General features: G+C 23.2%; 1 protein-coding gene across 1 annotated transcript in view; it reads right to left on the bottom strand.

Annotated features, from left to right (window-relative positions):
• Positions 1 to 1,782: 1,782 nt before the first annotated feature.
• The window catches only part of otp (orthopedia homeobox), a 51,570-nt gene continuing 34,803 nt past the window's right edge, over positions 1,783 to 18,549 (bottom strand). Inside the window, exons 4-6 of the mRNA XM_011498581.1 lie at positions 16,752 to 16,932; positions 14,503 to 14,682; positions 1,783 to 2,218 (exon numbers count right to left, since the gene is read on the bottom strand). Of these exons, the coding sequence (XP_011496883.1) occupies positions 1,830 to 2,218; positions 14,503 to 14,682; positions 16,752 to 16,932 (750 nt within the window). The 3' untranslated portion in view covers positions 1,783 to 1,829. The remainder of the gene's footprint in view (positions 2,219 to 14,502; positions 14,683 to 16,751; positions 16,933 to 18,549) is intronic.

Genomic DNA, 18,549 nt, shown 5'->3' with positions numbered 1-18,549 from the left:
ATTCAGTCAGTCAAAATAGACTTTTGTGCATCGGTAACATCACACATTATTTCATTGCACGAGTCCAGCCATCGTAATCTAGACTCGATTCAACGTGCAAATTTTTCTCTATGCACGGCTTACCGGAGTCTCCTTAATTATATTAAATATTTACAATGTCACGCATGATACTAAGGTAACTCGTCGTATACATTTCGTTTCGTCTCATATACAAGACGCAAAGGACTCGCGCCGCCGATACGACGGTCGAGCAAATTGTTATATATAACACATTGATTTTTTTCAACAAAACTTCAAAGACAATTCCAGTAATTTATTATCGACAAGTAAATCATACTTGTTTCTTTTTTTTTTCAAGAAGGATTGCATGTGTACCTTTTATCCTTTTATTAAAATTAATTAAAATAATAATGAACTTCTTAACATCAGATAAACATTAATATTTTTTATTTAAAAAGTCATTGACTTAATATGAGAATTCATGATACATTAGAAGCGGTAACCTATCGTATCGTTTTATAAATTAATTTTGAACATACTTATCTTAATAATACGAAAATTAATTAAAATATTTATTATTTTGGTGTTTGATATTACAGGTTGCAGTTAAACTGTACACAATAGTTATACAAATCTAAATTTTCTAAAAATTTTCGACAATTTAAAGTATTAATTTATTAAATATTAAAAATTATGGTAATCTTGTTATCGTAGGGTTTATTAACCAATATATCTAACCTTTGAAATAGTATTATCTCATTTATAAGATTTATGAAAAATGATTGGTTCTGATACAATTAAATAATAACATGTTTTTATATCTTTTTGTGCCTTCTCAATTAAAATTATAAGTGTCGTAAATAACTAAGTACATAAAATAATCTATTAAACTATATTAAACTATAATAAGTATTTCCATTAAGTGTTTGTGAAATATAATAGAATTTCATTGTAAAACTGTTAATAGAATTTTGACGAAGTATGTTTATATATATTTTGAGGATTTTTAATAAGTATTTTAATTTATAGACGTATACAATTCGTAACATAGTGAACTACAAAAAAATACTTTCAAAAAATTGAGATATATTAATTTTATGCGTGTTGATAAAAATAGCTAGCCAAAATAGAAATAAAGCCGTTAATGTTATCTATATTGAAAATTTGTAGTTACTTTAAAGATCAAATTAATAGATCTTCATCTTCATCAAATGAACGCAAATTACAATTTATTTTTGACATTTGTATAATACGTTTCCTGTTGTTTTTTTATACTTATAAATTTTAGTATTTTTAATCATTTTTGTAACTAACAAGACTGAAAAATAATAAATGTACGATACTTCTGCGAATTACATTTAATGACGAATCATCTCCAATCATCATAAAGCCTTATGGAACTGTTTAGGTGTTAATGAAATTAGTGCAAACATTTCGAAATTGATGACGTGATATTTTTACTTCATAAAACTAATAACACAAATATAGTATTATAATCGTTTTCTATATTATTCTACTTATCAACTTAATAGATTCTTGCATCAGTAGAGCAGATTAGATTTTTGCTGCATACTGTCTGATATTTCATTTTTAACATGTCCTATCAATTTTAATTATAGATCTATTATATTATTCCAGACAAGAATAAAGGATAAAAATATTCTTCAATTAAATATCCTTCTTGAAAAAAAAGTAATAATAATAAATACAAATCAAAAGGAAGAACTAACAAAAAAGTACAGACAACCGATAGGAGCCGTTCAACAGTGTTGTCAAGCGGGTAATGATTTCGCGGCCGCTAAAATTCAACGCACTTTGGCGTCATCCCTCTAATAAACGGAGCTGTACTCAATGTCGTGGCCATATTGTGGCGGTGGCCCGGTCGGCTGCGGACTGTACTGTTGCTGCTGCGAGGCGTCGGACGCGCGACGTCTCAATGCTGCGATGCTGTGCGCTCCTCGCCAATCTGTCGCCTCTACGCCACTTCCGCTCTCGCCACCGCAGGAATTAGCACCACCCGTGCCGCTGTTACTACCACTGGCACCATTGTTACCAGCTCCATTACCGCTCGGTGAATTTTGACCACAAGTTAAAGATGAGCCGAGACCTCCGGCACCCGCGCCACCACCGCCACCTTGACCAGTACCGCCGCCGCCGCCGCCAACGGATGAACCGCCACTAGGTGGTGAGCCCCGTGACGCTGACATATGCACGCCACCTAAAAGTATATAATTTATTGCATTAAAACATTGCCTTATCTAATAATTATATTTGAAATATACGATCAAATTGAATTGTATTAGCAATTAATCTTTCACATGGAGGAATTCGATACTACTTTCCAGTCAATTTTTTGTCAGATTTCCATGTTTCGAAACCATTGCCCATAAACTTTAAATTTTGCAAAGAATAAAATTTTTTAATAAAACTACATTTTAATTCTTTTTCATGCCTGATTTTAAACTAGATTAGTGAAGAATACTATCTTTATAGTGGCAAACAACAACGAGATGTGTACGCATTAGTATTTAAGGCTATATTTCCAGTTATTATAATTCTATTACATTGAACAAGAATATATTCTATAACAAAGAAAAGAAAATCCAAAAATATAAATTTAAGAAAATTATAAATTAATGATAGGGAAATACAAATTTTCAATATCCTGCTTTTTAATTGTAGTATTGTGTGAAAAAAAAAAGTCATTTATTACAAAAGTTAGGTTATTTTTCTATTAATTACTTGATAATAATCATTTAACTAATTTAAATCTCAAATCTTTATCAATTATATTTTTATACTTTTTAAATTAAGTAACTGTTAATGGAATTATTGAATAAATAAGTGGATGTAAATAACGAAAAAAAAAACATATAAATAGCATATAAATAGCATAATATTATTTTAATAACAATGCGTTATAATTTGGAGGTATATGAAATTGATTGTCATTCAGCTAAAAGCATTTAATCGATCGATTTTAATATGCTATTAAAAAGTTTTTTACTTCGAAATTAAAAAATTATTATTACAAAAATTCGCACCTTCTATTTCCACAATACCTTCTCTTATTAAAAAAAAATGTATACATACTATATTAAAAATACTATTTGCTATATAAATAAATCTAGCAATATATTGGTTTAGCGACTATTCGTTTAACACTGCTTAAAGATCCACACAAAAAAACGAGCTCACATTTTTTAAATATTTCTAATATAACTTTAGTATAATTAAAGTAGGGTTTCGAATAATATAAATATTAATATCTAACAGATAATACGTATAGGTTTGAAGATTATACTACTTAAATACATGACAGCATTTGTCTATAAATATATTAAAAAATACAAAACAAGAAAAAGTTTAAAATGTATTTTAAATAATTACATTTTGAATATGAAAATGAATTATTTATAAAAATGAATTATCTTTGGTTAATAATAACTATTATTATTAATGTTTATTATAATAACTCTAATTATTAAGGTTTCAAATAGAATCAAAATTGAAAATAAAAATGATAGCCAAAACTATAACGAAACTAAATAAGGATTTAGTACTTGATTTTTATTTATAGAAATATTATGTAATATGTTAAATAGATAAATTCAACTTAAAACTTACATGTAACTTTAATTAAACAACTCTAAAATTCAATCATAATATATATCTATTTTTTTTCATTTTGCAAATTGCTTTAAGATTATTCTTGTAATGTACATATTTTCGAGAATATATAACAGTTTTACAAATAATTTAATTTATCATAAAAATAATTTAGGTTGATATCTTCCGTTCTACGTAAAGTTACCTTTTGCCGCTAAGCTAGATCCGTTGTATCCATTCCCTTGACAGAATCCCCATCCTCTTTCCGATGCTGCAATTTGATACAGAAGTCCATGTTTTGTAATGTTCTGAGGTCACCAATCATCTGGAATTGATTTTACAAGGACGTACTTACTTATCTTAGTTTAAACTATATTTCCTGCCACAATCAGTACAAAAAATTGATATAAATTGAAAATTTTGAAATTCAGATGGATATAATTAAAAGTTAATTAATCTATAAGTATAAATTCAAACATTTATGTAAATATATATTAATTTTGTACAAAATCAAATTAATGTAAATAATATTACGTTTTTATGATTGTGGTATGAAAGAAACCATAACTACAATAAGTAATTTACGTCCTTGTAAATTTAGTTTCAGATTATCAGTGTACTCATCGGAAAGAAATTAGAATATTGCCAAATGAATAGATAACTTTATTATTTTATTTTATCAGCAAACAGAATAATATAACAAAATTTTACAATATATTAAAAAATTGCAGTTGATATAAAATATAAATAAATATTTTGCATATTTACTACCCGTGATAGAACATAATTATTTATATTTGTAGATGAACAATCGCTATTCATAAATTACTATGTATCAATAAGAAACTCTTTCCTAATCAAAATTTCATATTGTTTTAACTTTGATAGATTTTTCAAATATTAAAATATAATTTACAGAAATAAATTGTATTGTTCAAGTTTTTGAAGCACATTTGTACGTAAATGAAAAATATAATATTAATTATTTTTGGCAACATATTTAAAAAATTAAATATTTAGAAAATCTGTTCTAATTTTTTCTACGGTATATTATATAAAATGTAAAATAAATCTGAATATAAAAGAATGATTTTAGTGGTTTACTTTGTACAATAACTTTTTATTTATTTATTTAATATAAAAATGTTTATTTTTTTTTATTTTTTTTAATTTTTTAATTTTTAATATCAAAATATTGTTCAGTATTCATAAGCGATTTCATTTATATCTCATGAAATTACAATTTTAAGATTTCTTTTAAAAATTTACTTTATCTATTTCAAGATGTTCTTACTAATTAGTATACATGTTCTAAAGTGTTATTCTAAAAAAAACCATTTAGCTAAATTATTATTCTTAGCCACTAAGAATATTTAACTTTCTGATAGTCGATAGTGTAACATATATAACACTTGTAATGGAAACATTAATTTCTTAATTTTACTAAGTAATCCTGCACGTTTGAAAACATTTACATATTATTAAAATAGATTGTAAATATTAAATTAATTTTATAATTATATACATATATATATATAATTACAGTTGGATTTCTTACCCGATTAATTAATATTTTTTGTCAATTTCATTATAATATATGATTTTTCTTAAAAATTAATGTGATTATATTTTCTTAAATTCAAATGAATAAAGAGTCTTGATGAAGTAATCATAAAAGATCTTTAAACCATAATAAAGCAGTAATTTAAAATCAATTTAGATAGTACTTTATATTAATATCTTATCTTAATTTAATGAAACTAAAATAGAGGTAAAATATAAATGTTTATAATTATGATTAAATCTGAACTATAATTAAATTGTAATATTTCATAAATATATTAGAACATCTGTATTTCAAAACCAATTAGTATTTAGTTATGAAATATTTTTCATATAATTAATAAATGTGTTGCTAAACATAATTTTATTTATTTGAAGATGTTATATTAAAACTATTAAAGGAAAAAAGTAATAGAAAAACATATGTGAATAAGTAAAAAAAGAAAGATGGAATGCACAACATTCGGAAAAGCAAATACAGAACAGGTAGATATTATTTCAGATAATATAAACTGTTTTAAAATGAAAAACACGGTTGAATTTTCGTAAAATAACAATCAAATAAAATAAACAATAAATGTTACACATACTACTTTTTAAAATATATTACAAAACTTGTTAATACTTTTCATCATATCATAATTACATGCATATGCCCAATGTACATGTAAACTTTATTGAAATTGAATTAACCGATTGAAAATAAATTCAAGGAAGCATGAATTGAACTCCGCGTTGTATTTGTTACAATATTGGTGTATGAATAAAACACGGTATAAATAATAGTATGCTTATAGGCAGTTGCTACAATGTCGACCAGATTATCAATTTATATGAAGACGTGTGTATGAGTGTCCGCGTATAGATATCCTGTTATTCAAGAACAATAGAAGATTCGTGAATTTAATATATTAATTAAATTAGCTTATGGCAAGTATTGATTTAAAATTGTACAAAATTATATATATATATATATATATATATATATATATATATATATATATATATAATGCAATAGCAAATAGAATATTTTTATATAATAATAAATATAAAATACTAACATATTTATACACTAATATAATATATAAATAAGAAAATTTTTTAAAAAAATTATTTATCTCACTTCACTATTACATTTCCTTAAATGCTGAAAAATATATAAAGATCATAAGACTATATATATTTTTTTAAGGTTCATTTTTAATAAAATTTTGTAATTCAGCTTTCAAATCAATGTTATTAATTTTAAACTTTTATAAATATTCTTAAAATAAATGGAATGATAAAAGATCTATGTTTCAATGAATTATGTTAAAATATTTCATTCCATGTAAACTCATTTTTAATGTTATGCCGCTTATGAAATCTCTTAATACTACTTGCCAAATTTTCATTAAAATTTTTAGCAACTAATTTTTAGTTTAAGCTTTTAAATATGATTTTTAATACACTAAAATTAAATTTAACAATAATACTTTTATTTTATTATTAATGATTATTTAACTGTTTGCTTTAAATTATTGATACCTTCATATAAAGTGCAAATTAGTCAATAAAATTATTATTATTATTTTTGACAATACTTGTTATATGACCTTTGCATCTACAAATTATCTCCTATCTTACTATTTTACAAATAAAAACTGGTTAAAAATGAAAATAAATACTTCGCTTTACTTACATTAATTTTTCTTAAATATTTAAAACAATAGAAAAAATATTTAATTATTAGCTATCAAATATTCGTTACTTACTTAACACAACCTTCTTAAACAATAATCTAAAACTCATTTAATGAAATAATTAAAATAGATGTTTTTATTTCTGAGCAATACTACTATATTTTTCGTTTAATAGATAATTGAAATTTAATTAATTATATACTATTTTATTTAAATATAGATATTGTATTTGATCCAGAAATTAAGCAAATCATAATTTTATTAAAAAACTTTAAATCTAAAACAAACCTTTATCAAATGATTATTAAAAATTCTTAATTTTCTTATAATATCCTAATTATATAAATTTTTAGATTTAATAAAAAGCACTTTCCACAATTTTTTATAAGATTATTATATTATTTATACAATATTATTGTATCATTAATTTAAATTTCTTTTAGAAATAAATTCAATCATAAAATATAAAACATTAAAAATATGAAAATATCCAATAAGGCTAAAATACCTTAAAAATTCCCATATAATTATTTTGAATTTATAACACTACCCTTTTACCTCTGTTATTTTTTGTTTCCCTTTCTAAGAAGTTTCACAAAAACAGTTCAACAGCAAATAAAGTCATAATGTATTCTAGGAATAGCCATTTGAAGGTAAAATACAGCACAGGTGTAACGCCGCAAACATGCATTAATACACAGTAGTACTCGGCTGTATAGCTGATGTATAATATGGAAAGGCTACCGTCCGATCGTAAAGTATCCCTTTTTTAAGCTACGTCGGTGGTCTTGCTGTGCCTTGGCAACTAAGTCCATCAGTGTACAAGTCGATCCATCGTTCTCACTTTTACGATTTTTCCTTTAAGAACACTGGATGAAGTGTTTGCGCAAAATACAGATTGGCATCCTCGCCGCAACTTATATGACTCAATATTAAGATAAAAGTTATATATACAAAGAGGATAGAATTATGGTATTTTAAAAATTTTTTGTAGCTATTTGAACATATGTAATATTTATTATAAGTTTTTATATTCGCTAGACACTTTAGCTTTATAACTAAGATTATAGTAATTTCGCGTTCAATGTAAACAGATTATAAAAGTGAAGGTTTTCTATAATGAATACAATATGAATGTATTCATAGTAAAATGAAAGAACAAAATACTTTAATTATTATTGAAAATGAAAATTCTGCCTATAGATATAAAATTATAATAATTATAATATATATAAAATTTTAATTTTACTTAAAAATTATTTAATGAGTAATTGCACTAGTTTAATTTTCATATTAAAAAACTGAACATTTTTAATCATTACATACGAATTGCAATAAAAAATGAACTAAATATATATAATAATTATTGATCTTTATTTTCACATCAAAATTAAATTGTAATTTAAAACTAAAAAATTCTTTTTATAGTATATAATACGTAAATTGACGTTGCATATATTAAAGATATAGAATTTTAATAAACAAAAACTAAAAATGTATGTTTAACTTATCTCAAATTATTAATACTTTTAATAATAAATTTTATACAAATTATTATTATGATTTTTATAAAGTACTTTTATTTATTAAAAATTATCTAAACTATATAAAGCCTTTTTAAGAAGGAATAATAAATGATAATATGAACATAAAATACATTATAAACATTCTACCATTAAAGATATAATTTAATAATTATTTATTATTAACAAATATATTAGAAAAGAATGATAAATATTTGTATAACTATATAATATGTTTGTTCTAGTGTTATATACAAAATTATATTTATGTATTGAATGAAAACATATTTTAAATGCTGATTTGGATAATAAAAATATATTATATTTTTTAAACTTTTTTTCATAATTTTAATTATTTCATTTGTTTTATAAAAGTATGTTACTGGTTTTATACAAATACATCTATTCCTTTTATGTTATTTATAAAATATATATTAAATTATTTTACTATATGTTGGTAGTATGAATTACACTAAGTAATTAATTTAAAGAACAATATAAAGTTATTAAGAATTAATAGAAACTTGTATACCTAATAATTACTGGAACAAAAAATTATAGTTATTTTGTATTATCATGTATTATAATGTAATACATGAGCATTGTACACATAATATACATTCATATATAATTCAATCTGTATTTAAAAATATGTTTTGTATAATTACGTATTTTAAATACTAATAATATGTCTTTAAATAATTATGGAAAGTTATTCTTAAATATTGATTCAATTTCATTCTAAATTAAAAATTAAATATAGAGAGGTCAGATATTAATTAGTAGGAAAATTTGATATTTCGAGAGTACCTAATTGGAAAAAAAATATATGAAATACTATTAAACTTTACTTTGTTACCAATGAAATTTTTATTAATTTTATAAATGATTTAATAAGTGTATGGTCGTCAATATATTGTTGATTCCAAAGAGTATGATTTCATTCATGCTAAACGATTCCGTGTTTGCAAATCACCATTAACAATGTGGCCTGTGATGTTTTCACTTAAAATCTGAGTCTTATTTTTTTCTAATATTTACAAAAAAAAACGAGATACACACGAAGGCGTGTGTGCATATACGCAATTCGTATTCGGTGGCGTTTCAAGCATTGAGTTAATTGACACCTTGTAGAGAAGTCCAGAACGTATGAGAGGCCGCGAGTGTTAATCATTATTCAAAAGAGAAAAATAAGAGTTGCTCTAAAAGTTATTTGTGCGGCGAGTTACCGCGTAGATGCGGTGCATCTTCGAAAGAAAAGTAATAGCAATTCCAACTGATATTTTCTTGCCTCTAATTTTTTTTTTTACAAAATTTCAAACTAACAATATTCTATTTTGTTTCTTTTGCTTTACAATTCAGGCTCTTAGTTTATTATTTTCATTATTTCGAATCCCTTTATTACATTATTTGATTTTTCGAAAATCTTAAGTGAATAAGAAACGCTTTGAAAAGATATTTTGTGAATTTCAACTTTAATGAAAATTCCAATTTTAATTATCAATCAATCGATCCAATTTTCGTTTTAAATTACTCATTTTAAAAAATATTTATTTGTAATATAACTCATATTAAAATGAATAAAGTAATTTGTACTTATAAAATGATTACTGATTGTGCCAAACATTTATATTATTATGTATACATCGATTACGTTATCATTTATGGGAAAAATGTTCATGAAACATAAAAAGTTTTTATTCTTTATAAAGCTGTATAATTTTTTGGAAAAAGCTCATATACAAATTGTATTATTTGTAATACACTCCTTTTAATTTTAATTAAAGCCTATTAATCTTAAATTAGAAACAGAAATTAATTTTAAGCATATATAAATTATTAATTAAAATGTTCTATTAATTATGATTTTAACATTATGTTACTTAATTTTAAAGAAATAATGATTAATAAGCTTAAATATACAATAATACCAAATGTAAGAACTCTAATTCAAAATCAATTAGTTAAATTTTATCTATAGATTTAAATATTATATTATATCTAACTTTTTTTTACAATTTTATAATGAAATTTGTATTATTTAAATATCATAATATAATAAACTATAGTCAGTATAGTAAATTTTAAATTATAGTTTCCAAAATGTTTATGGATTAAATTATAACATACAGTATTTATTACATACATTTTGTATATGAGATGCGCAATTCGTAATTAATACATATTAATGTATATACATTAATATACGTTACAATAAACATTGATATATATATATATATATATATATATATATATATATATTTAGAGATATATATTAATAATATTTATATAATATTCAGATAAACATATAATTTCCTTGTATTTATAGAGATGCATTCTACTGGCAGAGTGTACTTTTTTGTAAAAATACATGAATATTTTACACTCATTATATTTGTTAATTGAAAATTACTTGTATAATATACGATTTTATTTTATTTGTTTTTATTGCAGTTTAACTACTAACAATGTTGAGTGTTTCAAATATAGTCCTACATCAAAAAGTAATAATCATCTATTTTAATACATTTGCTAAATTAAACAATGATATAGATGAATAATCACCATACATTGATTCATTGAAATATACGAATGTATTGCTATACTTACTTAAAGAAAAATTTGCATCTACTCTTTAACGTAAAAAGCATATATTTATTATGAATTCAATACATTTTTAATTAACGAAATACGGTTTACATTGAAGTTTAATTCGAACGTATCCAATATACTTTTATTATATTTCATATCTAATTATTATATAAGTTATACATATATGCAAAAACATAAGATTCATATTTTATATATACTATTCTATTTATATATATATATATAATTTTATTACATTTGTATAATATGAGTGCATATATGCGTGTAAATGTAATTTTTACGTATTAAAAATATGTAATATATATGAATAAGCAGATTTTACTTATATAATATTTAAAATTATATTAAAGATCACTTCTTGTTTTATAATAAATTATAAAAAAAACTTTAGATACAATTATTATATAAATTCAAAAATAGGATTGTTTGTGCTCTTTAATTATGAATATTTTTCAAATTAATTATTTAAAAAGATATAATACGTTTTTAACACTTTTTTAAAAGGTAATTTTAATATGTACGTAAGATATACCAAACCAGTAGAAATATGAATTAGAGTCTTGAGGTTCTTCGTCCATCTGGACTGTGAGATACTTCGAATGAGCCAGGAAACCGTACTCATAAATACGCGTACAGTACATACATACTACTTTTTGTGGGGAAAGACAGGTTGCATTTTAAAGTATTCTCACTGGTAAACACTTACAGAACGCACCTCCACCCCGAGAGAACAAGGATTTCACACCTAGGTGTGACCATCTTGAGCCTCTTGTTCCGCAAGAACGAGCAAATACACGAGGCCGCTTGGTTTTATCGTTTTTTCTGACTTATATTCGTTCTCTCTATTCCCAATTTCACTCGTGAATGTTTGTACCCCATTCCATAATAATTTATTATTAATATAATAAAAATATAAACTTTATCTAATCGATGCATTCAATATATCGAATGATATTAATATATTGAAAAACATACTTTTTAATAACTACATGAAATTTCTTTCTTATAAAATATATATTCATTTGTTTTGTTTTATTTTTCAAATTTAAACTTAAGAGAATAATACAAATATTAGAAACTCAATTGTTATAAGTTAAAAAAATTCATAAAAAAACTAAATTCATTATATATTACAAATTTTTAAATTAACGAACAAATCATGGTTCAAAGATATTATAAAAAATTAGAATCTATTGTAATTTATTTGACTACAAGGGTAAAATTTTAATCTTCAAATTTCAATCCAATTTAAATATATTGTATAACTATAATATTTTTAATTGCAACGGGTTTAGAATATTCTTTCAATATCAACTTATTACAATAAAAATTCATTTTAATACCTGTTTACAAAGAAAATATTAATACTATTAATATATTACAATAAAATATATTAATAATTCGTTTGTAAGTTTAACCATATTTTCTCTGCCAAATTAAATTACAGTAACGGTAGAGAAAGAAACCTGAGTGCAAACGTACTAATGTATATTGACAATGCAAACAACAGGAAAAAATATACTTCCAAAGTATTTTTTGACTTGATAAAACTTTTTAGCATATATGTATTTAAAATGTAGTTACGTCAATGAATTAGTTTTAATGATTTGAACGCCAAAAAGTTGTGATTTAGTCTTTTATTAAATTTCTTTAACTTCATTTGTTATAAACTACATTATTTTTAAATCTAAGATATTTTATAACTCATGCTTCTATTTAAATAAAAATTATTATTATTTATTATTATTAACATTTGTTCAGTATTAACATTTAACTTTCAGTTTTTAATTTTCACTATTTAACATTTGTTCTACAGATATTTGCGGCTGAACATTGCAAAAATTTGCAGATATTTTTGTAAAATAAAGTTTTTATTACATTACAAATTAATTAAATAAACTCTGTATTTTCATACATTCAATGTAAATGTTTTTATAGTTAAAAGTTATTTATACTTTTCTTTTAAACTTATCTATTGATTTTAAATATGCCATTTCTATATAATATAACTTTAACAATCTTTGTTATAAAATAATTTTTTTTTAAATAATTATATTTTTCTAAGAACAATATATGTTTCAGTTTCATTAAACGATTTAGTTTATCAAATATGACTAAATTAATTACATTATCTGTATATCATTTTAGTTTGCAATGTCTTATTATTTAAATTTTATCATGAATATGGGTTAATATTTAATATACATTGTTACTTATTTATAAGATTTAATTCATTTATTTATATAACATTACTTATTTTGAACGCTGATATTTTATTGTATATTTAACTGTATATATATTCAAATCTTTAAGTTACATATTGTATTGTATAATAATTGTCATCAACAATAAATTTCTTAATATCAATGCTTACATAATATAAAGTTTTTAGTCATTTAATAAATTACGTATTAAATAAATTAATTTTAATAATGTTAATATTTTCATATTTATGAATATTATTTTACAAATATTAAGCTCGTTTGAATTTCGAGCAATATTTATTCCAAATAAGGTACAATAATAATATTAATACTAATTTTTATTATCTGATTTAATTCTAATAAATATGAAAATATAAAATACTTGAAAAATTCATAAAAATTACAAAATCCGTTGTGTATATTTACCATGAAAATTATTTATAATTTATGTAGTTAATTAGTTTTTTTTAGTATTGGTATCTATATACACATTTCAAAAAAAATTATTTATATACCACACATATTAAAGCAATAACTAATGAGTAATTGATATGGTTTCGATATTATCTATTTTAATAATATTCATAAGTATATAAGGAGACGAGTATCAATTATAAATACTTAAACAAATTAAATAGTATTATACTTATTTATGATTTTCTAGAACTGCATATTTGTGTATCCACGTATACGAGAGTATGTATACGAAATCCAATGCTTATACATAAGTAGATAGTATTCGCTACTAAGAATAAGTAATGTAAAATGACCACAAATATGTGTCTATACTTGTATAGTGTAAGTAATATGTGCTACCCACAAGCCACGACAAAAGGTGGTTATTAGTACATAATAGCGAGTAAAGTTAAGCAATTATAACTCAAATTTGAATATTCGTATATATATATATATAACTTATAATGTAAGAAATAAATAGTTGCATATGTATATATGGATGTAAAATTATTTTTGTGAAAATGTGGAAAATGTGAAAGTAATATCAGAATGTGATATAAAATTTAATTTATAATTTGATGACTTAGTTTATTATTTTAATGTATTTTCGACTATATTAATGTAGCAAATTTTTCGTGATAATATACAAATAATGTTCAAGAAATTTGCAATTTAATTATCATTGCAATTTAAATCTCTGCAAATAATGTACCCGTTTTGAATCTAATTGTAATGACTTACTACTGCAAATATTAATACAAATATATATATATAACTTTAAATGAGTTGTTCTCTTTTTATTCCAAGGTTCAAGTCATTAGCGGTGGTGGAGAACTTCGGGGACTTACCACTTACCAAGTGAATTCAAACCGTAGCTAGCCTGATAGACCGTCTGTGAGGGACTGCTTATCAACTGGCCGCCATTTCCTAGACCGAGACTTGAGCCCAGACCTCCCGAGCTTTGTTGACCGAGCTGACCCAAACTTTGTCCGAAACCACCCATACTCATTCCACCTTGACTCAACTGGCTCAACCCTACAGTTAATTAAAATATAATCATTTAAATGCATAATTGAATGAAATTTTCCGCTTATTTTATAAGAATTTGTTCAAACAAAAGCTTTCGTTTCTTTTATTTATTACGCTATGGACTTATTAAATTGAAAAATCATTGAAAATTCTTAATTGGAGTTGATGAGCAATTATAGATCGAAATTAAGTAGATGCCCAAAAGTGTAGAAAAAAATATAAAAGAAATGATTTTGTAACATAAATAAATACAATATTAAATATTCTGATAAAACCTATTTTTATTGTAACATTAATTGTAATTAATTTTAAAATTGTAAAATTAAAGTAAATTGTAAAATTAAAGAAAATTGAAAAAATCTATTAATTGTAAAATTGATAATTAATATAAGGATTATACTATATATTTCTTTGTATATATTTTGACATTTTATCAATTAAATTTTCTATAATAAGTATTTTATAAGTAAAATATAAAACTTACCATGATATTAAAGTGAAAATTATTTTACATAATATTCATTAATATTATTTAAACTGTAAATAAATATTTATTTATTAATTTTTCATAATTTTATACTGTTACATTAATATGCTGTTGTTCGATTATTTTTAATAATTTATTTATGATTCATAAACCAAATATTATTTTAGATAACGAAAAGAAAGGTTATTAACAATAATGGTGTAAATCAAAAGACATATTGCTTTATATTATATAATTATGTACTCTTTCATAAATGTAATTTATAAGTAACACATAAAATCTGTAGCTATGCTGTATTTATACTTATAATAATAATATAATTAAATTTGATAATTATTGGTAAATCTGTATAAGTGTAAAAATATTTTAAATTTTGTTTTTTGACAATAATAATAGTATTATTAAAACAAAGTTTTACTTTAATAATGATCGTTTATATCTCCACTGTTTTCATTAAAAATAAAATTTAATGTAATATTGTTATGTTAAATAGATTTTTAAAATAATATTCATTAAAAAATTAATGAAAAAATATTTACTTGATAAATTTTAGTTTATAAATTCGGTTAGGTAATGATGTATATGAAAGATATTGACTATTCGTTGACATTATACTTCACTATATTAAAGGCAATCATAACACTAATAAAAATTACAACTCTTATTACTCCTAAGATATGCACATAATCATAATTAACATCAATAATATTTAAAATAACAGATGTAAACTTCAAGCTAAATATAAGTTATGTTTCATTAAAAATTAAAATCTTACAATACAAATAACGTTCTAGATTAGTAAAACATTTAAATACATTTTAAATATTAATATATTAATTTTATAAGTTTATTTAAAAAGATAGCTTTAGCAGTTAATTAAAAAGATTTTCATAATAAGTATAGCATTATTGAATATTAATATAATATTTTTTAATTATAATTAGCTATTGATAAACAGGATTAACTCAATTGATACATAGGCAAATAAAGCAATTGTTTATGTAAATTTTGCTTAGTGTTTTAATTACTTTTCGTTCAGAAATTTTTTTGTTTCATTTATAAATTTAATGTTAATTTATAAAATTACACAAGTAATAAGTATAAAAACTTTTATCAATTATTTTTTATAAAATAAACGTCTATAATTGATTAGTCTATTGTTTTTAGAAATACTGAAGTTTACATATAACAATTTTAAATTAATAGAATTATGAAGTATTTTCATAACTGAGACTAATTAGCAACATATTGTAATAGAAAAAAACTAAGTTTGTAAATAGAAGCTCGTTTACATGATATTATGAAGATATAAATGATTATTAAATAGTGAATAAGGCTATCTTACAAATAGAAATAGTCTTCTTCGAATAAATATTCTTAAATTGAAGTAAGAAGAAAAACCAATCTCTGTACATAACTGTTGTTCGTAACACTAGAGATAATGAAAGAATGAAAGTTTAAACAAATGGGTATACAGCGAGTATTATGAAATTTTGAGAGCCAAGAGTAGGTAGAGAGAGATAAAAGTCTTTGAAAAATTGAATGGATAAATACAGAATAGATAGCGGTAGAGGAAAAAATAGCCGACCTGGACCCATTCCCCATCGATCGGCGGGCGCGTGGAACATTCCAGCGGCGCCACACAATTCCGAGCTCATGGCGCCGAAAGGCGGTAGTCCGTGTGAAGGTAAAAGAGCACCCGGTGACCTGAACACATTCGTCGTCTTCTTGCGTTTCTTCCATTTGGCGCGACGGTTTTGGAACCACACCTGAACAAAATTTCACAAAAGTAATATGATAGGACAAAATTTACCTCCATTTCACTCCCAACCATTCATTAATTTCGACATTAAAAATATCAAGCTATCTTTACGAAGCATTAAGTATAATAATATTCTTTTAGAGCGCTAATTAATAGTACTTGTTTGGATAATAATGAAAGCTCAAACCTTAATAAGTCAACTTGTTTTCACTCTTTTTCGTTAGTACTATTTTATAGTAATTAAAATCTATATTAATTTGTTTTACTATTATAAAACAAAATAATCAATAAAAATAGAAGAACATAATCGAATAATACTACAATTTATCAAATTATAATCATATATTAATTCCCAGGAATTCGTTATTCATGATATTCATTATCGCTTTGATTATCGTCCATAATTTCAGCCATTTGACAAATAAAATAACCATAATATTTATAATGAGCATAAAAATGATGTTATATATTATAATTATATAAATAAATGAATATATTAATATAAATGAATTTATGTTTAACTAGTAATTATTGCTAGAGCCAATAATGTTTCTATATAAATTGAATAATATTTGTTACAATATCGTGTACATTATGAATGTAATTGTTGAAATACAATAATTACATAATTATATCTTTTACAATGTTTTATAATTTTCAAAAAAAAAAATTACACCAATCATGTAAATAAGAGAAATTTTTATTTTGTTCACAGCATATTTAAAGATATATTCAATTAGAAGAATTGATATGATAAATATGAAAAGCCGAGATCTAAACCGAATTTAAAATTTTATCAGTAAATGTTCTATTTAATAACCATACAATAACATATTATTGTAATTATAATATTATAAATAAAATTTATTCAAAGATGAATTAAACGCATAAGACAAAATTATGGCTAACTGTTATTTAATATACGTTTAATTAATTAATAAACTATTAATAAATATTTACTTTCTAATAAAGAAATTATATATGATTTATAAATTAAAATATTTTTGTTGATAAAATTGCATTTACAAATTGTTATTGTTTCGAGTAGAATAATTAATTAAATGAAAATTTATAACAAGTAAGTGAAAAGTAAGTATTGAAAGGAAAGTATGAAAAGAAAGTATTGAAACGTAATTCAATATAATTCATAGCGTACTGCATAAAATTAATACGTTTTGTATATTAAAATACTTATATTAACTTATATACTTATATAAAACAATGCTAATCAGAAAATCTGGACAAGACGAAAATCGACGATCGTTATTTTCGTACCCAGTCGATCTTTTGGGAGTATGTTCGCTAAAAGCTCACAGTGATGCGATATAAGGTGTCCCTCGGTGTTAGTGCAATATCTTTGAACCCTCGCCTCGGCGTAGCACTGAGTCGCCACCCGCACGCAGCTCCTGGCAGCTATTAGCCGACGTTATGAGCTGTTGATTCTGGCCACGTAGTACCCACCCTCTACCCCTATAAGCTTCCGAGGCCCAGGCAACTTGATTTATTGATATCGCATGCAAAGCCTACCTCCACCCCACTTCGTCTTCTGTTTCCAGTATACTAACGGGTGACTCCCTGGTTATAACCTATCTACTCATATATACATACCTACAAACAAACGCGC

Source organism: Ceratosolen solmsi, unplaced genomic scaffold (genome assembly GCF_000503995.2).
Source record: "Ceratosolen solmsi marchali unplaced genomic scaffold, CerSol_1.0 scaffold30, whole genome shotgun sequence".
Classification (NCBI taxonomy): Eukaryota; Metazoa; Arthropoda; class Insecta; order Hymenoptera; family Agaonidae; genus Ceratosolen; species Ceratosolen solmsi.
Note: the sequence above shows the minus strand (reverse complement) of the source record. Positions and strands in the feature narration are given on the sequence as shown.